Source organism: Erinaceus europaeus, chromosome 7 (assembly GCF_950295315.1).
Source record: "Erinaceus europaeus chromosome 7, mEriEur2.1, whole genome shotgun sequence".
Classification (NCBI taxonomy): Eukaryota; Metazoa; Chordata; class Mammalia; order Eulipotyphla; family Erinaceidae; genus Erinaceus; species Erinaceus europaeus.
This window is the reverse complement of record NC_080168.1, coordinates 112,005,105-112,030,415: the sequence shown is the minus strand read 5'-3', so window position 1 is coordinate 112,030,415 and position 25,311 is coordinate 112,005,105. Positions and strand designations below refer to the sequence as shown.

General features: G+C 41.5%; 1 protein-coding gene across 3 annotated transcripts; it reads left to right on the top strand.

Annotated features, from left to right (window-relative positions):
- Positions 1 to 54: 54 nt before the first annotated feature.
- Positions 55 to 25,166, top strand: EIF4B (eukaryotic translation initiation factor 4B). Of its 3 annotated transcripts, none has more exons than XM_060195297.1 (15): positions 55 to 209; positions 8,414 to 8,551; positions 9,334 to 9,542; positions 11,065 to 11,181; positions 13,256 to 13,310; positions 13,696 to 13,830; positions 14,745 to 14,882; positions 14,974 to 15,147; positions 16,512 to 16,740; positions 18,639 to 18,751; positions 20,549 to 20,762; positions 21,107 to 21,162; positions 22,218 to 22,326; positions 22,569 to 22,641; positions 23,147 to 25,166. In XM_060195297.1, exons 1-15 carry the CDS (start codon positions 197 to 199, stop codon positions 23,222 to 23,224), a joined length of 1,851 nt encoding a protein of 616 aa, XP_060051280.1. In that variant the 5' UTR covers positions 55 to 196; the 3' UTR covers positions 23,225 to 25,166. The 3 variants fall into 3 exon arrangements, with proteins under 3 accessions (XP_060051280.1, XP_060051278.1, XP_060051279.1); XM_060195295.1 differs by lacking the exon at positions 55 to 209 and adding an exon at positions 1,061 to 1,178; XM_060195296.1 differs by lacking the exon at positions 55 to 209 and adding an exon at positions 1,064 to 1,178 and having other exon boundaries at positions 18,639 to 18,736.
- The last annotated feature ends 145 nt before the right edge of the window (positions 25,167 to 25,311 follow it).

Genomic DNA, 25,311 nt, shown 5'->3' with positions numbered 1-25,311 from the left:
CGTGCAGGTCTTCCCGTCGGACGCCGCGCCACCTTCTCGCGCTGCTTTACGAACCTAGAGAGGCGCCGCCCCGCCTTCTGTCTCTCTCCTCACCTCCCTGCCCCCTCCGGGTTTCGCGTCTTCTAGCCGGACGCGCCCGCTATAATCACGTGATTGCCTCATCCGGGTCCTTTGCGTTCTCTCTCCCTCTCCCAACATGGCGGCCTCAGGTGAGTGAGCGGCCGAATGCCGCCAAGGACTGGGCTCCAGAGCCCCCCTGCGAGCCTGATCCACGGATTCCCCGCTGTCGGGGAATAGGCGGCACCGCGTCCTTTCGGGTCTGGGGGCTGCGGCAGGAAGGCGGCCAGGTCCTGGGAGCTTGTCGCCTCTGGCTGTCCGGGGGGAGGGGAAAGTGTCCTGCCCCCTCCCCGCCCGCACCGTCTTCGCCCCGAGTGCGCGCGGCTGGAGCGGGGAGTCACGGGCGACTCGGGCTTGAGTCGGAGGGCGGCTGCGGCGCAGGAAGCCCCCGCGGGAGGCGGGCGGCCTTCCCGGCCGGGGAGCACCGTGCCCGCGTGGAGCACGGAAGGGGGCGGTTGGCGCGCGGACGGGTGCACGCTAGACCGGGTCTCGGAGGCGCGAGGCCGTTGCGGGCGGGGTGGGGGCAGGGGCCGGAGGGGGGGCGGTTAGAACGCGGGCGCGAGGCGGGGAGGCGGCGGCGCGCGTGCGCGGCGGGGGACGAGGCCGGGGGAGCCGGGCGCGCCGGCCGCACGCGCGCGGGTGCGTCCAGATGGAAAGGGGCCGCCTTGCCCCAGACCGCACCTTGATGTCTTTGCACCTTGTCCCGGTCGCCTTTTTATGGTGTGACCCAGCTCCTTTAGCAAAGGTGGAGGTGTTGGGGTGGGAGCGTGAAGCTCCTGGGTGGGGGGTGGGGAGCCCAGCGTGCGCCCACGTGTTGGAGGAGAGGAAGCGAGGGTGGGAGACTTCGATTTTTTCCAGCGCCTTTTTATCTTTCTTTATTCCTTTCTCTTTTTTGTCTCTTTTTCAACAGCACGCATCTACCGAACACAGAACTGTGTGCCAGACACGGTTCTAGGTGTTCGGAGGTGAAATGGTGAATGAGATCAGGTTCTTTGACAGCTTCGGAGCCATTTTGGCTGGATTTTCGATAGCGCCAATGCTAGGATTTAGCCCTGTTTTAGGTAATTGCTCAACTATTAGTGACTGGTTTCGGTTCCTTTTTTAGATTCCTTTGGGAACGATTATCACTGGCATGGTGGAATTGCACATTTCCTTGGATTTCTAATGCGCGTCGCTTTGAGCTCTGCAGCGTTCACTTTGCAGCTTTGATCTTAGTTTGGAGCATATAGGGGCATGACCTTGCATCTAAAAACATTGACCCCTGCTTTCTCTTGAGTCCTCATTTTCTCATCACTTTTATCTAGTTGGTTACTACATAGGAGCACAAGGGTGGTGTGTCATTGGGAAATAAGGGAATTTAGTTATATTTTGAGGTAGGACATTTTATTGATGTAGACCAAGCACTTTGGTGTACGTTGCTCCTCTCAGGTAATCTTGCCCCCTCCCTAATGGAAATGAGATAGTTTGTGCAAGCTCACACTGCTTGCAGATGGTACGGGTTGAGTCTTTGAGACTCCTGACATCTCCATTATCGAATTGGAAAACCCCTATCATAAATTCACGGTGCTGCCCCAAAAGCTGCTTCTGCAGCAGCATACTTGCTTAGCCTGAGTTTGACATCTTGATTCGTTTTCATAAGGAATTTGAGAGGCTTACTTAATCTGTTTCTGTATTTTATTTGATTCAATAGGACAGAGAAATAGGGAGAGACTTGTAGCCCTGCTTCGCTGCCGGTGAAACTTCTCCCCTGTGGGTAGGCAGCAGAGGCGTATATGGTAGCATATACGCCACCACCTAGCCCTGTTTGTTCATTTTAACCTGGAATGGCTATTCCAGGATTTACTTAGTGTGCCCTTTTTTCCCAACATTTTCTTTACCGCTTTGGGTAAAGCCCTCGGTTCCTATAATCCCATTGCACCCATCTTTCGGGGTGTATAGGGGAAACCGTGCTAGTATTTGAGCACAAGTTACCTCTGACCATACACATTTATACAGATTTCTTTTCCGTTCACTTGGACTGTGTTGAGTAGTGACCAACATTGCCAGGTACTGCTATATCAAGCAAACTGAAACATTTTTTTGTGTTTTCAGTGAACTGGATTATGCCCATTGTCTTGTTGGAAATCTTTATCACTGAGATTTTGTTCTTTTCTGCAAGATTTTGCCACTGACTGCTTGATACAGGTCAGTGTTTTTAAAAACTGAAATAGGAAGCAATGTATTTATCCCCACACAAGTCCTCTCATTTTGTATAACTTCAAAATATCATGTGCTATATGACATGACAAATCTCTGATTAAGTCAAAACTAAAACTGAGAAGTATAAGAACATGTTGGTAAGTAATTACTTTTAAAGGGTATATATAACTTTTAACAGCTTAAAATAAAAGTCAGGTGCCATATGTATGGTTTGAGAAAGTGTTTTGTAAAAATGCCTGGAATTTATTTCCATTATGATGAGGAAAACAGTTGACTCCAGAGGATTTTGTGTTTGTGAATAATTATGTGATATCTACCGGTAAGGATGCCAGTGTCAGTTCCTACATTATAGATTATGCTTTGATTTTGGTTGGTTTGTTTTACCAGGGCACTGCTCAACTCTGATTTATAGTAGTGTAGAGGGGATTGAACCTAGGACTTTGGAGCCTCGGGCATGAGTCTGTTTGCATAGCCATTGTGCTATGTACCTCCACCAATGTTTTGGTCCTAATGGCCAGAAAAAGTTATTCTTGAAATTTTATGGTTCTCTGACAAAAGCATTCCAAGAACATTTTTAATGTATATAATCAGACTGAGTGTCTGGATGCAATGTCGAATTTCCCTTCAGTTCTGTTCCATGTAATTGGAAACGGGGAAAAGATCATTTAGCTAAAAACAGGTAAAGATGTTTCTTAATCTTAACTTGGTCCTTTCTTTTAAGGAAACAATTTTTGGTTTTTCTTTTTTTTTCATTGGGAGATTAATGGTTTACAGCACAGTTGTTGGTACATGAGTATAATTTCCTGTTTTCCCCCAACTCACGTCCTTTTCCACCTTCATGCGCCAGGACCCCAAAACCCCCTCTCTGGCCTACCTCTCCTCAGAGTCCTTTAAGTTCTGCCTGTGAGTGATATGGTCTATTCATCCTACTCTTTCTGGCTTACCTCTAATATACCTTCAAGCTCCATGCAAGATTTGAAGTGAAGAAAATGATGTCAGTTTTAATAGCTGAGTAGTATTGCATTATGTATATATCCCACAACTTTCTCAACCACTCTCATTTGTTGAACACCTAGGTTGTTTCCAAGTTTGGGCTATTAGAAATTGTGCTGCTCTGAACATAGGTGTACACAGATCTGTTTGGTAGGTGTGTTTGTTTCCTTAGGATATATCCCCAGGAGAGGAATTGCTGGGTCATAGGGTCTGTTTCTAGCTTTCTGAGAGTTCTCCTGACTTCTCTCCACAGAGATTGGACCAGTTTATACTCCCAACAACCTCTCCAATATTTATTGTCCTTTCTGATGTATGACATTATCACAGGAGTGAAGTAGTATCTCTCGTGTATTTGCATTTCTCTGATAATGAGTAACTTGGAGCAGTTTTTCATGTCTGTTGGCTCTTTGGATCTCTTCTATCCATATCTCCTCTCCCAACTTTCGGATGGGGCTATTCATGTTGTTACTTAGTTTGGTGGGCTTTGTCTATTTTGGTTATTAATAAAACATTCTTGTTCTTTCAATCGTAAGGAAGAAAGTGGTTTTTAATACTGGAAAATCTGGGCAGATTCACTTTGTAAAACAAGCATTTTTAAAATTTTTAATTTATTATTGGATAGAGACAGGGAAATCGAGAGGGGAGGGGGAGATAGGAAGAGAGAGACCTACAGCTCTACTTCACCACTTGTGAAGCTTTCCCCCGCAGGTGGGGACCAGGGCCTTGAATCTGGATCCTTACCCTTTCTAAAGTACACATTAGCAGTCATGTTTATTTCCAACAAATGGATCATACAGTGCATGAACTTTTGATCATTTCTTTCATGTAGTATGTCATCCACGTCTTTTTCATTGCTAAATCAGTATTTTTTTCCCCCAGAGCCTTCATAGCTCTGGTTTATGGTATGGGGGTGAACCTGGGGCTTTGGAGCCTCGGGCATCAATGCCTTTTTGCATAACTGTTACACTATCTTCCCTACCCTCCCTGGATATTTTATTCATTTGTGAATTGGTGGGCATTTAGACTTTACAGTTGTCTTTCTGGCACATTCTGACTTTTCCCTCTAGTCACTATAGTATCTGAAACAGTTGATGGTCCCATAAAAGAAGTGGAGCTTTACCATGGCAATATTTGATGTTATTGACAAGATCTAATCTGAATATTGGGCTGTATCAATCCCCCTTCCTAAATAAGAAGGTTGCAGAAGATAGACTGTGTTGGACAACAAATAAGCTTTATTGCTTGTGATAGTTTGAGGTGTCCCCTGTTTTGAAATTAAAGTACAGCCAGCTCAGATTTTATCACTTCAGTATCTGCCAATTTGTACTTTCATTGCCAGTAAAATAGAAAAATAGCTCAAGAACATTAAAGTTAGGGAAGCACTTTATATGCTGCTACCTGATAGTCCTGAAGACTCAGTTTTCTATTTGTTACTTTTCTTAACTAAGGGTCAATTTTTGTCTAGTACAGCCAGGGGCATGTGTCAATGTCTGGAGGCGTTTTTTGTTGTTGTTGTCACAGTAAGGTAAAGGGTTCACTGTTGTCATCTTAGTGAATAGAGGTCTGAACATTCTACAGTTAACCAGCTTAAAAGGTACAGAAATGGAGGCTCAAGGGTTAAGACGATTTTGTTGTTACCTAGTTAAGTGTATAAAGAGCTTCAGAAGTATCTAGTACATGTTTGATAAATCACAACTGTAATTGACACTGCACATAGGAAATTTAATAAAGTTTCTATGGCATTTTGTTCTAAAAATGAGTTGGTTTACATTTGTAGCCATTTCACAACTGAAAGGAAATTTAGTGTTGGTTCAGCTCATTGAATGTAGAAGGTGTACAGTATGTCTGGAACCTTAAATGAAGCTTGACTTATAAAGACGAGAACATTGTTGAAATCCTAAATATTGAGGAAACAAAGGACATAAAAGATTTAGATGGCAAGGCTTCTTAGTTGTTACAACATGGAACAGATAGCAGATACTGACCCACAGTAAGTTTACTTGGGTTTTTTGTTGCCCTTATTTTATTGTTGTTGTAGTTATTGTTGTTATTGATGTCATCGTTGGAGAGGACAGACAGAAATTGAGGGGGGGAGAGAAAGACAGCTGCAGACTTGACCTGATTGTATGGACCAGTTGTGTGTCATCCTCCCCAAGCCCCCCAACCAGACAGGTTAATGGATGGGTTAGTACAGTTGATAGTCGATAGCAACATACTAGAGTCCCAAACATGGGGGAAAATTAAGTTAATCATTAAGTATTCTCCTTTGGGTATGTTTTATGTTTATACAGATTTGCTATGATTTCCCCTATACCTCTGAATATGAACTAGGATAACAACAAAATGGGCCTTACTGTTAGTATAATTCTTCAAACCATATAGTAACTCTTTGCGCTTCGCACCACCTGTGCTTAACCCGCTGCACTACTGCCTGACTCAATAAGTCCTAAATAAAATCTGGTTGATAATGAATAATATTTATTCAGTCATAGAGGATAAAGCATGGGGAATTACAGGTTTTTTTTCCTCTGTATTATTGCACCCAAATTAATCTGGTTTGTACATTGAGACCATAACACTTCAGGTACTTATTCTATCCAGGAGGCTTTACATAACATTCATTTCCTCAAAGCTGAATTTTAAAAGAAAAACCGGTGCCAACTGAGAGAGCAACCTTCATCTGAGTAGATAATTGAGTTTTACAGATTCTTAGTCTTCTCGACTGAAAATTAAATGAGAATTGGAACATGGAACCCATAAAACTGATCTTATAACAAAAGAAAGATGGCTTGGTTTCTTATGTAGTGAGTTGCCTCGCTAGCGTGGGGGTGCCTCTTCTGGCCCTGTACTCTCTGGGTTGGAGAGAACGAGACCCAAACCAGCCTGGGCTGCTACTCACTCAGCAACTCGAGGGAGATCACTCAGGAACCAAACACGTGGCACGATGTAATATCTTTATTGATATGCAATGTAATATCTTTATTGATCAGAGAGCCAAGGCTTTTAAAAGGCAGACCCAGAAGTGGCAAGTCAGAAACAGAAATGGTTAGGAAAGGGGCAGAGAAAGGCAAAAGGGGGATAGGAAGGTAGAAACTTCCTTAGCAACTGTTGCAAAGGTTTTAACTGGTGGGATTAATGATACCCTGCAGGCAGGGAGGGTCTTGAGGGTAGGAAGAAGACAGATCAAAGGAATGGAATGGGTGGGGGATCTCAGGCAAAACAATGATTATGTAGATAGACCATAGTATCAGGAATGCAGAGTGCTTTGTGAGGCCCCTCACAATTTCCCAACATCTCCCCCTTTCTTTTAAATCTAATGGCCATAATATCAAGAATGCAGGGTGCTTTGAGAGGCAGGAAGTCTGATAAGACCTTTGGGGTTACTCCTGTCCCTCCTTGCTCAACCACATCCTCACAATTTCCCGACAGTGAGTGACTGCTCTCAAGGGCCAGTTCTAGAACTTTAGTTCTTTGGGCTCTTCAGCATTCACAGATTAGATAAAGAATCAAGTAAGTGGAGTCCTTTGTAGATTCCTAAGATTTCACAGCCATGGGAAACATCATGAGGAGTTTTATTATTATCAAGGGCTTTCCAAAGAGGATTCACCAGCTTACATTCCCACCTGCATTTAGCAGAGTCCCTTTTTCTCTAATGATAAGTGAATCTGGACCACATGTACCTCTTCTTCAGAAAACAGGGCTTTGGGCCCACTTTTTTATCAGGTTAATATTTGGTTAATATTTAGTTGAGCTGTGCCAGTTCTTCATAGATGTGTATTACCGTAAGTCACTTGTCGCATGTGTGATGTGCAAATATCTTCTCCCATTTAGTGGGTTGCCTGGTTATCTTTGTGTTTTATGAATTTTTAGAGTCTCTGGTCTGATATCCATGTCTTCGATTTGTTATTTTATTTTTCTGTATAGTGTAGTGGTAGTCTTGTTTTATCTTTCTGCATACGGCTATCCCGTTATTCCAGCACCATTTATTGAAGAGCTCTTTTTTACTCTGAGGAATCATTTTGGCCTCTTTGTCATATATTAGGTGGTTGTATATGTGTGGGCTCATTTCTGGGCTCTCCATTCTGTTCCATTGATCCTAACATCTGGTTTTTATTCTGATGCCACACTGTTTTAATTACTGTTGTTTTGTAGTATAAACTGAAGGGGGTCGGTCATGGTGCCCTTTTTTTTCCATTTTTCTCAGAAGTGCTTTGACTATTTGTAGTTTTTTATGGTTCCATGCAATTTTTTTTTTTTTTTGGACAATTTGTTCAGTTTCCTTGGAAATGTCGTTGAGATCTTGATAGGATTGCATTGAAACTGTAAATTGCTTAGATAAGAAAGACAGTTTTGTTTCTAGAGGTCAGTGAGAAATATATGCACTTTGGTGACAGTACATTTTACCATGGTTGAACTAATAATAAGCTGCTTAGAGGCCAGGGCTTCTGTGGGATGAGCCTTGTAGTCAGTATCTTAACCATGGGTTTAATTCCAGCTCGGCCATCTAATATCTTTGTAACATTAGGATAGTCATAGACTTGGTTTCCTTCTCTGTAAATTGATAGTAATGATACCTGTAGCTGGTCATTGCACAGGTCTCAGTCTTCAGAAATGTTGGGCAGAATGTTACTAAGGTTAGGGATTTTGTTTTATTTCTTTCTATTCCAGAAGCAATGAGTATAGTTTTAACTTGTCTAAAAGTTAAGTCACTGCTAAATTAAAAACCATAGAATGTGAGTGTAGTGGGAAACAAAAAAGGTTGCCCCACCCCAGTTTTCTCAAAGAGGATCCTCAGGAATCTTGTAGACACTTTGAAATATGTTGTATATGAGCAAAAAAGTGTTCTATAGCTTCTTTATTTTTTGTTGGATGTTCTTTTCTGTGCTACTCTGTTGTGTTTATTCCTTATTTGTATCTGCACTGTATTTAAATAAACATGATGCTACTCATTGGATTGTTGGAATAGTCGTGACACTTTTTTGCTTTGAAAAAGAAAAATAAGTTAATGACTTTTTTGACAGTCCGTTATTTAATGTATGTATTGTGTAACTATGTAAAATGTTCGAGTGTTGATGGGCAATCTTCTCCTGACTTTGTGAAACAGCAAAAAAGAAGAATAAGAAGGGGAAGACTCTTTCCCTAACAGACTTTCTGGCTGAGGATGGAGGAACCGGTGGAGGAAGTACCTATGTTCCCAAACCAGTGAGCTGGGCTGATGAAACAGATGACATAGAAGGAGATGGTAATTTTGATTTTGTTATCCATCATGCTTGGGAGTTTCATTATTTTCTAGTCAAGATACGTTCTATGATCATTTACACTTGTAACGCTTATTTTGCAAAGCCTGGAGTTTTTTCCTACTAGAGCACTACCCAGCTCTGGTTTATGGTGGGGCAGGATTGAACCTGGGACTTCAGAGACTCAGGCATGAGTCTCTTTGCATAACAATTATGCTGTCTACCCCCCCCCACACACACACACACCCCAGCACCTGAAATATTTTTACTATTTTAGTTTGTTTATTTTAAGATGTATTTGTCTAGTGACATGAGACAAGAACCAGAGCATTATTCTGGCACATAGACCAGAGATTGAACTTGGGATTTCATGCTTGAGGGTCCAGTGCTCTAGCCACTGCACTACCTCTCAGGCGGCACTCTTTTTTGTTTGTTTGTTTTGCTTGCTTGCTTGTTACTTGTTCTGTTTTTGAATTACAAGTTTAAGAGTTTGTGATAGGGACTTGAGTATTAAAAAATTTAGTGCTGGGACTAGAGAGTTTAGTTTACCAGGTAGGGGGTGGGCCTTGCTATCTTAACAAAGTTTCATTTGGATCATATTTTCCATACATGTTATTATCTGAAGTGGAAATTTGTATAGGAATGAAGTTTTTTGGGTGTTCTTTTTTTTTTTTTTTTTTTAATGTTTGTTGATAGAGGTTATTTAAACTTTGGCAGCTAGTGTGAATCTTCTTACTCAGAACCAACAGTAATGGGAGTTTCCTCTCACTTATATCTGCTCTTCCAGTTTCAACTACGTGGCACAGTAATGATGACGATGTGTATAGGGCACCTCCAATTGACCGTTCCATCCTGCCCACTGCTCCACGGGCTGCTCGGGAACCCAATATCGACCGGAGCCGTCTTCCCAAATCACCACCCTACACTGCTTTTCTAGGCAATTTACCTTACGATGTGACAGAAGACTCCATCAAGGACTTCTTTAGAGGATTAAATGTAAGTGTGAAGGCTTTAGACCATTAACTGCATGTGGAGAATCACACTGCGGGGCTGGGCGGTAACACACCTGGTTGGGCGTACATGTTAAAATGTGCAAGGACCTGGGTTCAAGCCCCCTGTCCCCACCTGTAGGGGGAAAGTTTTACAAGTGGTGAAGCAGGACTGCAGGTGTCTTGTCTTTCTCCCTATTCCCCCCCTTCCTCCCAATTTCTGCCTATCTAATAAAGATAATAACTTTTTTTAATCACACATTGCTAGTAGCTTTTTAGGCCCTCTGAGGCTGAATGTCCTCTGACACCTGACCATCTTAACAGAATTAACATCTTACTGATGCAGAGAATCTCAAAAACCTATACCCCTGTGGTCTGGGAGATAGATGGTGCATTGGCTAAAGCATTAGACTCAGGCATGAGGTCCCAAGTTCAACCCCAAGCAGCAGCAAATGTACCAGTGACGTTTGGTTCTTTCTGTCTTTCTCCTCCTATCTTTCTTACTAATAAATTTTAAAATTTTCTAAATTCTGTACCCTTTCTCATTCAAAATACAAAGTGATCTCCCCAGTAAATGTTGAAAAGTAGTTGCTCAGAATTGAACCAGCCCACTAATGACATTAGGCTTACATTGAAATGATAATGAAACTTTTTTATATGAATAAACAGGTTTTTTTTTTTTTTAATTTGTGATTAATAGTCGGTTACAAGATTCTGATATTTCTTCCTTTCTCCCATTCTAGTGAACTGTTTTTGTAGAATATTTTCTGGCCAGCTCAGGGTAGACAGGTTGGTGGTTTTAATTTGTATGTTAGTTGTTTGTTTATTTGATAAGACAGAAATTGAGGTGGGGGAGACAGACACCTTCAGCACTGCTTGTGAAGCTTCCCTGTGCAGATGGGGACTGGGGACTTGAACCTACCTCCTGAGCATTGTGATGTGTGGGCTCAACCAGTTGCACCACCATCCTGCCCCCTACTCGAGTTTTTAGACCTTTGTGCTTTTAGAATCAAGTATCAAATCAGTGGTGCAGAAGATATGTGGAAATATTGAAGAAGTAAATCAAAAGGATAAGAAAGCAAACATAGGAAGGCACAAGAAGATGGTATTTTAAAAGGTTCTAAACTTGAAAATAATAAGTAATTGATACCAGGGAATGTTTTATGAAACTCTTATTAAAGAACCCTGTATATTTACAATTTAAAAGCTCAGTTTATTCTCGGAAAGTAAAAATGCAATGATTTGCTATCTAGTAAGAGTTCATTGGATTGGATATGGGGGGTTGGGATTCATAAGGAACATCTTCACTTTCTTTTAAGGATTAAAGTTTATATTGTTCAAACTGCAATGGTTTTGCTGGGCCATGTAGTAAAGTCTGTTTTGTCTATCTGGCCCAGTTTTCTTCCTGGAGATAGATAACCAAGTTCCTGTGTGTTCTTCAGATAAATTCACTGCATGTGCTTTTTTTTTTTTTTTTTTAATGAATGCAATTAGTTTGGGAAATATTTGATGTTTCGTTGCTCTTTCAGATCAGTGCAGTGCGTTTACCACGTGAACCCAGCAATCCAGAGAGATTGAAAGGTTTTGGTTATGCCGAATTTGAGGACCTGGATTCCTTGCTGAGTGCCCTGAGCCTCAATGAAGAGGTAAAGAAATTAAGAATAGGTAGTTTGAGTACTACTGAGTGCTAACACACTTTTCAAATATCAACATTTTTTTTAAGGTTGGGTAGCTATTTAAAAGATTCCAAAATTTACGGGGGGGGGGGGTTGGATTATTTAGCAGACTTAATGTTTAACATTGAACAAACATCTAGCAAGTAAACACCTCACTTCAGCAAGTTCTGTAGGTGCCAGTAATTCAGGAAGAGTCAAATGTGGAAGAAGTCTTTAATAGAATTGCACATTTGTTTACTTGTAGATTTACCTCAGCTTTCATGGCATCTAGTTTATAGAATAATCTTGCCAGGATAAAAAGGAAAATCTTAAAAGGTATCTATCTCACACCATGCCTACCACACCCCCATCTCCACCCTCAACCAACATAATTCTCACTGTCTGAGGGTATGTTCAGACTGCCTTCTTCAAATTTGTGTGACTTGTCTGTCTTTCATACATGAGCAAAAGCCATCTGTTAAGTTGTCTTTCATCTCTTATTAAATGTAATGAGCTCCATTTCTTTCCATTTTGTCACAAAGGATAGAGTATCTGCAGAGTACAGTCCAGTGTGTTCTAATGATTATAGCCCAAAATTTGCTTTAGTCTACTGGTTAGTTGATAGGATTTAGATTACTTTCATACATTGGGGATTGTGAATAATGGATTGGATTCCTGTTTTGTTGTTGTCCTTTGGGTATAAGCTAGGAGTGATATGTTGGGACATATGTGTGTATAATTTAAGAGGACTCGGAAACATTTCTCCTTAGGTGTCATTTGTAGTGTAATTGCCTAAGTGCCAGGGAACGAACCCAGGGCCTAGTTCATAACTCTGTTGAGCTACCCAGGCTGTTTTTTTCACTCTTGTTTTTATGATGGAAAGAGCTGGAGGCAGGTGTGGGGAGGTACTAGTTTGTACCTTACCTTTAGTGACTTTAGAAATCAAGTTAATTATCTTGGAAGAAAAAAAGTTTTATTTTCAGAAAGAAAATAAAATTCTTAAATACTTAAAAGTATTTTAAGTATTCTTAAAATACTTTTCCTGTCCCCAAGATAATTCAATAAAGCACATGCTTTAGCATTCACAAGGACCTGAGTTCCAATCTTTAGCATCTAAGCCATACTGAGGATGGTGGGGTGGGTGTTGGAAGATATGTCTCATGAAAAAGGACAAAGAGTAGATTGAGAGAGAGAGATCAGCACTCTGCTCAACTGTGACATACAGTGGTGTCATTGAACTTAGGGCCTTGAGGGCTTCAGGTATGCAAATTCTGTGATCCTAATAGTTTGAGCTACATCCCCAATGCAGCTTTACTAATTTTTAACTTTTCAGTCTAGGATAGGAGAAAAAATAGCATGCAGTTACCATGAAGTTTGCTAGACTGTAGTGTCATGGCCCAGATTAGGAGTTACTTTGCATTTTTAGAGACTTCATCATAGTGATACTCGATATAATTATGGGTGTTTTTAACTAAATTTCACTGTTACCCTTTTTCAACTATAGCTTCTACTATGAAATGAGAAAAAATCAGCAGTAGAATTAATTGGGTTCAAAATATATAATGGGAAAGGGAATACAGAGGGTATCCTGGAGGAACTGATTTATCCAAAGGTAATAATACTGAATGTAAGAATTTGAGATTATAGACAGGCTATCATGACTGGCATCATGAGAACTCAGTAAAAGTTTGGATAATTTCTGAAGCCAAATAATCCCTCTTATTTTACTAATCACCATAGTTTATTAAACTTGAAAAATGGCATTGGTAGTTACAGTGTAATTCTCTTCTGTGATGACTTGTATAAATAATAATGTAGCTGACCCCACATTCATTTAAGCCCATTTTAAATTGGATAATTCTTATTCTGAGTTCTTAAGGTTATTTCAGTTTTCAAGTCTTTATAAAAGATCTTTAGCCAACAAATCAGAATGTTGGCTAGATTACAGTGTTTTTCCTTTATCTTCCTTCCCCCAGTGCTTCTGCTATGCCCAGACGTTCAAGTCACTCATAGGATTTGTGAATAATGGGGCAAAAGGTTGGTTAATATGGTCCTATGCTCTCAGTCTCTAGGTAACAGGAGAATTCGAGTGGACGTTGCTGATCAAGCACAGGATAAAGGTAAGAAAACTAATAGAAACTGCTCCCTTTTGTTAAGATCCTAAGATAGCAAAGCTAGGTGTGACCTTTGCCCCAAAAAATCCTTTTGATAGATTATGGTGGGCCTGAACTCAGCTGAGGATATTGCTTAAGTAGCCCTCAGTCCCTCCCTGCAAGGGAAAGGCTTCGAAGCAGAGCTACAGGTGTTTATCTCCCCTTTCCTTTAAAAGTATTGGGAGGGGGGAATGTTATTAAATAGATAAACTCAATTGGAACTTCATGATGGAGTGTGATGTAAGAGAGATGTGTGTTAAGCTACATTGGGGGAGTCTGCTTGTGAACAATGCTAAGCAGGGGCTTTTATGAACTAACTTGTTCTTTGCTTTTTAATTTCATGTATCTGTAGATAGGGATGATCGTTCTTTTGGCCGTGATAGAAATCGGGATTCTGATAAAACAGATACAGACTGGAGAGCGCGTCCTGCCACAGATAGCTTTGATGACTACCCACCTAGAAGAGGTGATGACAGCTTTGGAGACAGTAAGTTTGTTTACTTATTTTTACTTGGGGGGGCCAGTGTATGAGCCCTTGTCAAGAGACCTGTTTGGAATCAAGAGCTGTGCCTATTTCCTCTCCTTAAAGCCTTATGTTAGAAGAAGCAAGGTAGATAACAGTAGTGAGTTGCCCACTGCTGTCAAATGTGTGAGACTAGGTTAGGTCCCCAGATCAGCTCTCCCGGCTTGTTAGACATCCGTATTAGAGCACTGAACTAGTCAATCACATCTTTGCCAACTTGTTTTTCTTGGCTAGCTATGTCGGCAATGGCTGACTCACATGCTTGGTCATTTTGGGTCTATGCTGCCTTGATGCTTACAAACTATTTGTTTTTTCTGGGGGGCCAAGACATAGCTTACCTTGTAGAGTGCAAGCTTCACTATGCATGAGGGCCTGGGTTTGAAGGGTTTTTGTTTTTTTCTTTTTAATTAGCTGGCTCATGTTTAGAAATTGGGCATTTTGGGTGAGTCCCCAGCTTCTCAGGTTTTAAGATCAAGCAAGTCAGCTAGGGTTGAACATGCTACCTGCCTTAATAAATGATCTATACTAGAGTTTGCCAACTGAACTTCTGAGTCCTTTTATACAACTCTTGCATTTTAGAGGCCTGGTGTTCGTGTATGTTGATAGTATGTCCACTGCACAGTTCTTTCTTTAAAAAGTGTTATAACAACAAGGACAACAAAAGGAATAAATAAAAATAAATAATTTTTTTTTTTTAAAAAAAGTGTTATAATGGACCTTCTTGTTTAATGTATCTTGAGATGACTTGGTACATTTTTTTCAGTCCCCAAACACTTTTCTGACCTCCTCGTAGTGTGATATATTTTTATAAACTGTCAGTGGTAATAAACTCAAAACTAGTTGATCTAATAGACTTCTGTGATTTTTATTTTCTTCAGAATATCGGGATCGTTATGATTCAGACAGGTACCGGGATGGCTATCGTGACGGGTATCGTGATGGCCCACGCCGAGATATGGATCGATACGGGGGCCGAGACCGCTATGATGACCGAGGCAGCAGAGACTATGACAGAGGTCATTATGAAACACAAGTTGGAGCTTTTTCTTTTAAAGCCTCCCTTTTTTTGGTCCATTTTGATGATCACAATCTAACATGTGTTTATAGGGTATGATTCCAGGATAGGCAGTGGCAGAAGAGCATTTGGCAGTGGGTACCGCAGGGATGATGACTACAGAGGGGGCGGGGACCGCTATGAAGACAGATACGAAAGACGGGATGATCGGTCATGGAGCTCCAGGGACGATTACTCTCGGGATGACTATCGGCGTGATGACAGAGGTGATTTTCTTAGGTTTACTAATTTAAAAAAAAAAAAATTGAGGAGTTGAAAGTGGGTACAAAGGGAATTTACACATTGTAAAGAAACCAGCAGAGCATCCTCAAGAGGATTAGCTAAAATAACATTATGAGGCCAAGTGAGTGTTGCTGACTTCAGGGCCATTTCAAAGTCTTTCCTCCTCCAAAATTACTGTGTGGGGGAGTCGGCCGCAGCACAGCGCAGCAGGTTAAGCTCACGTGGCACGAAGCGCAAGGACTAGCAGAAGGATTCCAGTTCAAGCCCCCAGCTCCCCACCTGCAGGGAAGTCGCTTCACAGGCGGTGAAGCAGGTCTGCAGGTATCTATCTTCCCCTCCTCTCTCCATTTCTCTCTGCCCTATCCAATGACAGCAACAACAACAATAATAATAACCACAATAATGATAAGACAACAAGAACAACAAAAGGGGAAAAAATGGTCTCCAGGAGCAGTGGATTTGCGGTGCAGGCACTGAGCTCCCGCAATAACCCTGGAGGCAAAAAAGAATAATAATTATGTGTATTTAAAAAAATATTTAGCATTTCCAGTTTAACAAAATACTTAATTTGTTCTTAAAACCATTGCTTTGGGGGCCTGTGATCCCAGTCATATATGTTGAAAGAAAGAAAGAGGCTTGCATAAATCCCAGCTTCAGAACCCAGCAATGTTAGGGGGTGCTGCTTTTAAATTCTCTTTGTGCCAGAAACCTTTTTAAAAAACCCTGCTAATTATTAAGCATTTCCTTAGCACAAATAAGGCACCAAGTGCTTTTAAATTTACTGTTTGATCCTACGAATTACAGTGGTCTGTCTCCATTTCAGTAGGAAGGGGAAAAAAATGAGGGTTCAGCCATCAGCTTAAGTTCTTCCTGTCTGTGCCCTCTCACATGTCAGTCCTTGCTTTCTGTTAGAAACCTGAGTGTTCATGAAGTTCCTGCTTGTCTCTCCTCCCCAACCCCAAAGGTCTGTCTCCAGGTCACTGCCACTACCTTTGTGCTTAACTGCATACACATTAACATTGAAATGGGGTAACTGTCATATTACAAGGCCATCTTCCTCCAAGATATTTTTATCCAATAACTTTTATGGTCTAACATGTCTCCCCAGTTAATAGTAATCAATAAATAGGTTGCCATTTAGCTGTTGGCTGGTTTTGATGTTGTTTGTTTTAATAGTCTTTTCCTCAGTGTTGTACTAGATCATGAGTGAAATAAAACTAACTAGGTTTAGTTTTTCAAACCTCATTTTCTGCTCACCTGAATCCTGTAAGAGCTCTGTTTGGGAATCTAGCTCTTAGCCATCAGCTTCTAGTGATTTGAAAAATGATTAGAGTTTTGTTTAACTTAGGTCCCCCTCAAAGACCCAAACTGAATCTAAAGCCCCGAAGTACTCCTAAGGAAGATGACTCCTCTGCTAGCACCTCCCAGTCCAGTCGAGCAGCCTCTATCTTCGGAGGGGCAAAGCCTGTTGACACAGCTGCTAGAGAGCGAGAAGTAGAAGAACGGCTACAAAAAGAACAGGAAAAATTGCAGCGTCAACTGGATGAGCCAAAACTAGAACGACGGCCTCGGGAAAGGTAAAGTTATTTCAGTTACAGATTTCCCACCTGAACTGGAGGGTTTTTTCCTCTTACCAAGCCACTACTCGGCTCTGGCTTAGGATAGTGCTAAGGGCCTTTGGTGCCTTAAGCATGAAAATCTCTGTAACCATTATGCTACCTCCCAGCCCTCTGGAATTGTTTTGTTTTGTTTTTTTATCGGTGCTTTGTCTGCAAAACAACTCCATTACTACTGGCAGCCACTATTTTTTCTCTTATAAAAATAAAAGAAACGCAGCACTGCACCACAGCTCACAGAGCTTCTCCCATACAAAAGGGGACAGGGACCTGAATCCAGGTCCTCTCTGCACATGGGAATGTGCACTCTACAAGTGCAGCGGCAGCACCTCCCTGAATGGGAGCCTGTGTCTCCAGGGGCTGTGTGGGGAATTTGCGTAGACGGTTCAGTTGTCTTTTTTTTTTTTTTTTTTTTAACTTAGTAACCTGGGCTGACCCTGTTATGTGGTCTGTAATGCATAGGACAGTCTTACCCAGTGAGTTCCCTCATGATTGAAATAAGTAAGTGGGGGCTGGGGCGATAGCATAATGGTTTTACAAAACACTTCATGCCTGAAGCTCAGAACTCCAGGTTTTTAAAGTTTATTTCCCTTTGGGGAGGGGAGGGGGCTGCTGAGCCCCTGCTCTAGTATATAGAGTAAATCATACCATAGAGAGGTGAATGGGTTTTCTTCTGAAGTTACTAGGGCTGGGGTAGAGAAAAATGTCTCCACCAGTAGTTTATAGTGTTACTTATAAATTATTGACTATATAATTTTTTATTTATATTGTGTTAGGTATATTATCAATATTTTAGGATAATAAAGGAGTCATAATGAAAGTAATTACTGGGACCAGGTGGTGGCGCACCTGGTTGAGTGTACAGGTTACAATGCACAAGGACCTTGTTCGAGCCTCCAGTCCCTACCTTCTCTCTCTCTCTCTCCTCTCAATTTGACTGTCCAATAAATAAATGAAGATAGGGAATTGGGCAGTAGCGCAGCGGGTTAAGCGCAGGTGGCACAAAGTGAAAGGACCGGCATAAGGATCCTGGTTCAAGCCCCAACTCCCCACCTGCAGGGGAGTCGTTTCACAGGCGGTGAAGCAGGTCTGCAGGTGTCTTATTTTCTCTCCCCCTGTCTGTCTTCCCCTCCTCTCTCCATTTCTCTCTGTCCTGTCCAACAATAAAAAAAAAGTTTCTTCTAAAAAATAAAATGAAGATAATAAGTTTAAAGAAGGAAAAAAGTAGTTACTAGGAAAAGGTGGACCTGATAGAGTAGAAACCTGTAGTGCTGTGAATTGTTGGGCCAGGTTTTGAATGATTTTTAGAACTGCCGACAGTAGATAAAACAACATTATGTGGATGATTAAGGAACTAAACTGATGTTTGCTCTGAAGTAATGAATGACTTGATGACTATAGTTGTCAGATAGTTTGAGAAAAAAGTAATGAATGACTTAGTAATGAATGACTTAGAAGTAATGAATGACTGTAGTTGTCAAATAGTTTGAGAAAGGGAGATAGACAGAATGCAGATGTGTGTGGCTGCCCATGGATGAAGCAGATATGGTAGGATATTGTGTCCATGATGGAGGAGAGATGAGATAGAACCGGAGCATAGCTGGCACATGCAATGCTAGCATCTGAACCTCACACTTGAGTTCAGTGCTTTAATCTCCTGTGCCATCTTCCAGACCACACAAGACTGGTTTGGTTTGGTTTGGTTTACCAGAGCATTGCTCTGCTGGCTTATTATGTTGGTACTTGGAGATGAATCTGGGAACTGAGCCTCGGGCGTGAAAGTCTGCATAACCATTCTGCTATCACCCTGGTCCAAGATTAAATAATAAATGGAATGATTGTTAAATTTCTTTGTCCAGACACCCAAGTTGGCGAAGTGAAGAAACTCAGGAACGAGAACGGTCAAGGACAGGAAGTGAGTCATCACAGACTGGGACCTCAGCCACATCTGGGAGAAGTAAGTCGGATCAGGGTGGGTATCATATTATTCCCCTTTCCATTATTTTTTTTTAATTAATAGGAGTGTACATAAACACCATTCCCACCACAAAAAGATTGTGTCCCATCCCCTCCCCCCCACCCCATGAAGCTGAACATCCCCCCTTCTTTCCTAGCCTGATAAAGAGAAACCAACTGACTTTCTGAACTCAGACCTTTGCCTCTGAATCTTAATGTAATACTCGCCCCAACCCCACATCACCCTAGATTCTTAATTAGAAATAAAATTTAAATGATTACTTAAAAAAAAAAAAAAGCCCTCCATTATTTTAGCCAAGATATGCACAGACTTAGGGATTCTTTATTTGGGTTAGTGTGGAGTTATCTGTTGAATTTTTCTGAGAAGTGGGCACCAGAAGAAACTTACATGTTTTACTAATCATACACTAGAGTACATTTGATGGATTGATTTGTCCCTTTGGTTTAGGTCTTGTCAATTTTGTTTCTTTAAAGTAATTTTTGTCCTCCCGGTGTCTTTGAGCTGGTACCAGGAAGGGTCAAATTGTCAGTTTTGGAGCAGATATATTTGTCTTGACTCCTTACTGATCAATCAAAAACTTGTTGGTCTTTTGGTTTGTTTCTTTTGGTTGGGTTTTTTGTTGGGTTTTTTTTCCCCCCTTTTTTAACTGAATGGTTCATTTATAAAATCTCCTTTGAATTAATGGTGAGCCAATATTTATTGTATTAAATGAACCCAAGACCGCACATATTATTAGCAGTGCTGCTAAAATAGTCTCCCTGGACTAGCTTATAGATTTTTGAAAGAAAAGACATCAAAGCACTATTCCACTTTCTGGGTTTCACATGGCACTCCCATGTGACAGGTTTCTTGTGTGCTAAGGCATGCACTTCACCCACTGCTTATCTCAGTTCATAGCTGAAGGCTAGAGTGATTTTAAAATTCATGTATGTCTTAAGATACTCAGTGCCCATTAAAAGTAACTAATGAGAAGCCAGATCATACCTCAGCTAAGTGCACAAAGCCTGAGATGGAGCCCCATGGGTGGGGCGGCTATGTTGGGAGTCTTCTTCCCTCCCCCCATACTTGACCTTAGCCCTAGAAGCTATCTTTACCTGTCTTTGCCTCTCACCCTCCTACTCCCCAATACAGCATTGGGCCAGTGAAGTTGCTCAGCAGTGTTGCACATATATATGGTCCAGTGTTGACTCCCCTACACTACATTTAAAGTTTTGAGCATGCATCTGTCCTGGTTTTATATATATATATATATATATATTTATTCCTTTTTGTTGCCCTTGTTTTTTATTTTTGTAGCTATTATAGTTGCTGTTATTGATGTCATTGCTGGATAGGACAGAGAAATGGAGAGAGGAGGGGAAAGAAAGACATACCTGTAGACCTGCTTCACTATCTGTGAAGCAACTCCCCTGCAGGTGGGGAGCTGCGGGTTTGAACCAGGATGCTTACGGCCAGCCGGTCCTTGGGCTTTGCACCACCTGCACTTAACCCGCTGCGCTACTGCCCAACTCCCATCTGTCCTGTTCTTATAATGGTCATGTCGTGTTGCTAAAGTCAGTTGGCTGTCCTTTGGAGTTATTTTCCTGTTCAACGTGCATCAGTCGGTGAAACCAGTTAATTCGGATTGCTGTTTGGAAGTCACTAGTTTGGGAATAACTGTATTAGATCTGTGTTAACGAATAATGAAAACACACAGTAAACTTGGATAGGAACCATTTCCCACATATATAAGATCTTTAGTGAATGGGTATAAAACAAGCTTCTTTTCACCTTCCCGCTATGACTTCACAGATACAAGGAGGAGAGAGAGTGAGAAATCTCTAGAAAATGAAACACTCAATAAGGAAGAAGACTGTCACTCTCCAACTTCTAAACCTCCCAAACCTGAACAGCCTCTAAAGGTAATGCCAGCCCCTCCACCAAAGGAGAATGCTTGGGTGAAGAGAAGTTCTAACCCTCCTGCTCGATCTCAGAGCTCAGACACAGAGCAGCAATCCCCTACAAGGTGAGTTAGCTTGGGAACAGCAGGTGGTTAGATGTAGAACCAGAGGGCAACAAAAGGGAATAAATAAATAAATATTTTTTTAAAAAATCAATTAGATGTAGAACCGGAAGCCTTAAGATTCTATCCTCATTTGTATATAGCAGGCCATAAACTTTTTTTTTCTTACCATTATCTTTAAAAAAAAAGTGATGGTTCTAAAAAACATGGCAGTAAGTTTTTGGGTTCTTATTTTTATTGTTGTCTTTCCTGTATTTTAATGTTCTGTGTCATATATATTGGTTTTCTATAAGGCTTATTGCACTTGGAGACTACTAAACATGGCTGTGTTCATATTTTTCTTCTAGTGGTGGGGGGAAAATGGTTCCAGCTCAACCAACTGAAGAAGGACCAGCAAGGAAAGGTAAGACCAAGAGGAGGTTGGCATCTTACTGAGACCCCAGTTGAAAAGCACAAATAAAGTGGTCTGGGAGGTGGCGCAGTGGATAAGGCTTTGGGCTGCACATGTACCAGAGTGATGTGTGGTTCTTTCTCCTATCATTTCTCATGACTAAATAAATAAAATCTTAAAAATAAATAAAAGATTTCATACCCAGTTTCTGTGTTTAAAGAACTTTGGGTTTTATCTGCCTTTTCTTGCCAGTAGAGGGCAGGAGTAACCTCTTGGGAGAAAGCAGAACCCTGCCCTTTCCTCCTACAATTCTTTTGTCCGAAGGAAATAATGTGCTCAGTCCAGATTAGAAATGTCACCATGCTAAAAAAACAAAAAAAAAAAACAAAAGAAAAAAAAAGAAATGTCACCATGCTGCAAGACACAGCATTGTAGTTGTTTTTTTTTTTTTTTTTAACTTCCAGCTTGGTTTTCATGTTGGTGTAGCCCTGCAATGGAACCGTTTTTTTTGTTTGTTTGTTTGTTTTTTTACATTCATTTATCTTCCCTTTTGTTGCCCTTGGTGTTTTTTGTTTGTTTTCTTTTTTATTATTGTTATCGATGTTGTCATTGTTGGATAGAACAGAGAAATGGAGAGGAGAAGGGAAGAGAAAAACAACTGCAGACCTACTTCATCGCCTGTGAAGTGACCCCCTGCAGGTGGGGAGCCAGGGGCTCAAACTGGGATCCTTACACCGGTCCTTGCACTTTGCACTATGTGCGCTACCATCCGACTCCAGCAGTGGAGCTGGGGGTTTTTTTTGTTGTTGTTGTTTTGTTTGTTTGTTTGTTTTTTGGTCTCCAGGGTTATTGCTGGGGCTTGGTGCCTCCACCATGAATAGCAGTGGAACTTTTTATTGTGTGTATGTGTTGTGTAGGTAGAGGTTGTGGGAAGAAGGGCTTCGGAAGGAAGGCCAGGTTAGAGGGGAAGTTTGATTTCTTCCCTCAGTACATTCGGACACTTTTCTTCAGCTTGAGGGAAAGTAACTCTTTCAGTTGCCTTCAGTTCATTTTGTGTGTCTACTTAGCAGATGAACATAAAGTCGATGGGGTAGGTGCCCCAAAAGGCCAAAGTGGAAACTCCAGCCGAGGTCCAGGAGATGGAGGGAACAAAGACCACTGGAAGGAGTCAGAAAGGTATTTGTGCTTTCTCGTTACCTCTCGTTGTAACACGTGTTTCTGTAGTTAAACTCTTGCTTTTCTAAGCACTGCCAGATCTACCATGAGCAGACTGAAGTTAGTAAATACAGGTTATTGGTGTTCTCAGAATCTAGAAAGGATAAACCAATAGCAGACTGGAGGTTCTTCTGCAGAGCCTCAAAACTGCTTGTGTTAGGTAAGTCTTTAAAGGTGGAATTTTTATGTCTACTTGCCTGCAGGAAAGATGGCAAAAAGGATCAAGATTCCCGATCTGCACCTGAGCCAAAGAAACCTGAAGAAAATCCAGCCTCTGTGAGTGTCAAAAGCCTGCTCATCTTCTTTTCCCTTGGGGCATCAGATGAAATGAATTCTTTTGTTGCCCTTGTTGTTTTATCATTGTGGTTGCTGTTGTTGGATAGGACAGAGAGAAATGGAGAGGGGGGAGAGAAAGACACCTGCAGAACTGCTTCACTACTTGTGAAGCAACTCCCCTGCAGGTGAGGAGTCGGGGGCTCAAACTGGGATCCTTAACGCTGGTCCATGCACTTTGTGCCACATGCGCTTAACCCACTGTGCTACCGCCTGACTCCTGAAAGATTCATTTTTATCAGAGACGTGTGTGGCTTGTGCTGTTAGGGATCAGACCTGAGCTTCATGCATGCAAGTCCTGTTCTGTATCTACCACTGCCCAAGCTGTCTCAGCACACCTACTTCTGTGTGGCAGGTGTTCGAGGGCAAGCCAGATGGGTATGGTCCCAGCTATTGACCAGTGTCAGTGTATTGTTTGAATTATCTCACTACTCATATCTGTCAACAGAAGTTCAGTTCTGCAAGCAAATATGCTGCTCTCTCTGTTGATGGTGAAGATGAAAATGAGGGAGATTACACCGAATAGACCTCTACATGCTGTGCTTTCTCCTTTCTCCGCCCTGGAACATTCAAGAGCAAATCAAACCTCTATCCAGACGAGACAAAATAAAACTCACCATCTCCTGAAGACCTTTCTTAACTTTTTTTTTTTTTTAAACAATGAAATTATTTTGCATGCTGCTGCAGCCTTTAAAGTATTGAACTAACTGGAGAATCACCAATGTAGCCAGAGAGAAAGAGACTACAGCTTTTAGTGGGAACATGATGGTACATTTTGTGACATAAGCAATTGCCTGTGAATTCTGCCTAGGGTCCTCCGCTTAGTAAGACAGCAGTGACAGTACTGGGATGTCTGGTGTCTGGATGGGCAGTAAAACAGGTCTAAGGGAAGACTTTGAGATTACTGCCTTTCAATTCTTATCCTATTGTGGCAAATATGAATTCTAAAATATCAGAATAAATTTTCAAACCTTGGAAAGGTAGGTTTTAGTCTCTGAGGTTGTTTGAGTTTCTGGGAAGCTGACGGCCCCTTCTTCTGAGCTACTGGGCCAGTTGGGGGGGGGTTTCCTCCATTTTTACCCCCCAGGGGGGTATTTGAAAAGTCTACAAGCCACTAACGAATAGGACTGGCTGGGGTGACAAAATATGTGGGAAGTAGTGGTCTGAGAAGAAGCTTCTGGGAGGTGATGATTTTCTCTCTCACCAATAGGAGGAGGAAGTGCTATGACCTTCGGTGAAGACGTGAATGGTTGCTTCCTGGAACAGGATGTGCTTAAGGGGTCGTGGGAATTCCCAAGTCTTTTCTGTATTTTCCTGGTTTTCCTTTTCTTCAGCAGGGTCCTTTCTAGTTTAATTGTATCCACATTCTGTTGAAATCCTGAAGCTCTAAAACTCTTCCTCCCTCAAAAGCAGCTTCTACTTTTATGCCTGACCTCCCTGCTAGGCATTCTGTATCTTGGCCCCAGAAGCTGTCACTGCTTTTCTTAAAGCAAATTGTGGCTCCTTCCTGTCTATTGACTCCGGCTTCTTACCTCTATCCATTCCTGCTCTTGCTGCTTTAACCCCTTTTATATTTCAGAATACTAAATGAATGGTCCTCAGCGGTGAGTCGGGGTGGAAAAATAGGGGCAGCTTGATTGGGATGAGGGATGGTGGGTTTTTGTTTTGTTTTTAACATCTCTCTCCACTGAAATCTCATGCCAATATTTGAATTTATAAAATTTTTGTTTTGTTTAATTTTGACCTCCCCAAGAAAATAAATGATGATGGAGAGAACTATTTAAAGTCCTGCTTTCTCTTGGAACACAATGACTTGCTGTTTAGTTTTGCACCTGTCCATTTCAAAGGCAGTGTTGTGGGCAGTATTGGTTCCTAGAGAAAAATGACACCTTGGTCTCCTGTTTGCAAACCCCTCTCCCATCAGTCCTAAGCCCTTTCCAGTCGTGTCAGTAAGAGTGTTGGTTTATTGGTGCTGCAGCAGTGGGCATAATGAATCAGTCATTTATCCAGTGGACAGAAAAGACATGCCAGGTAAACTAACTCAGTAACTGGCTTGGTTTTGCTAGGAACTAGTAAGTGGCTTTTAGATGCCCCGGGTTGAAAGATGTGTTTTGGTTTTTTTTTTTTTTTTTTAATTTTTTTTTCCTAACCATTTGTTGTAGATGATGAAAAGGTAGGGTTTGCCCTCTTCATGTCTACTTTTTCCAAATAGTTGTATCAAAAAAAATACTTTTTTTGCCTCCCTCACTCCCCTGCCTCCCCGTTAAAAGAAAAGGAAAAGAAAAAAAAAAAAACGGGGATTCGTGTCCCATTCCTCAATACATGTAAAATTTGTACAAAAATATCTTCTATGAAAATGATTTGTAATCTGTAGACTTAATACCTGGGAGATGTCTTGAGATGTAAAATCCCATCCTTTGGGTTGTGGGGTTTTGTTTTCTCCAAATAAATCTGATCTTTCGAGTTGACTTTTTCTGATGTTGAAGTCCTTTGATACGCTTTTCATATCCGCAGTGCTTTTTACTGTACTCCCCGTTGGTCATCTGCACACACACACCACCAGCTTCTGTGTCCACATGCAGTCCACACTGCCTGCTTATATCAATGACAAGA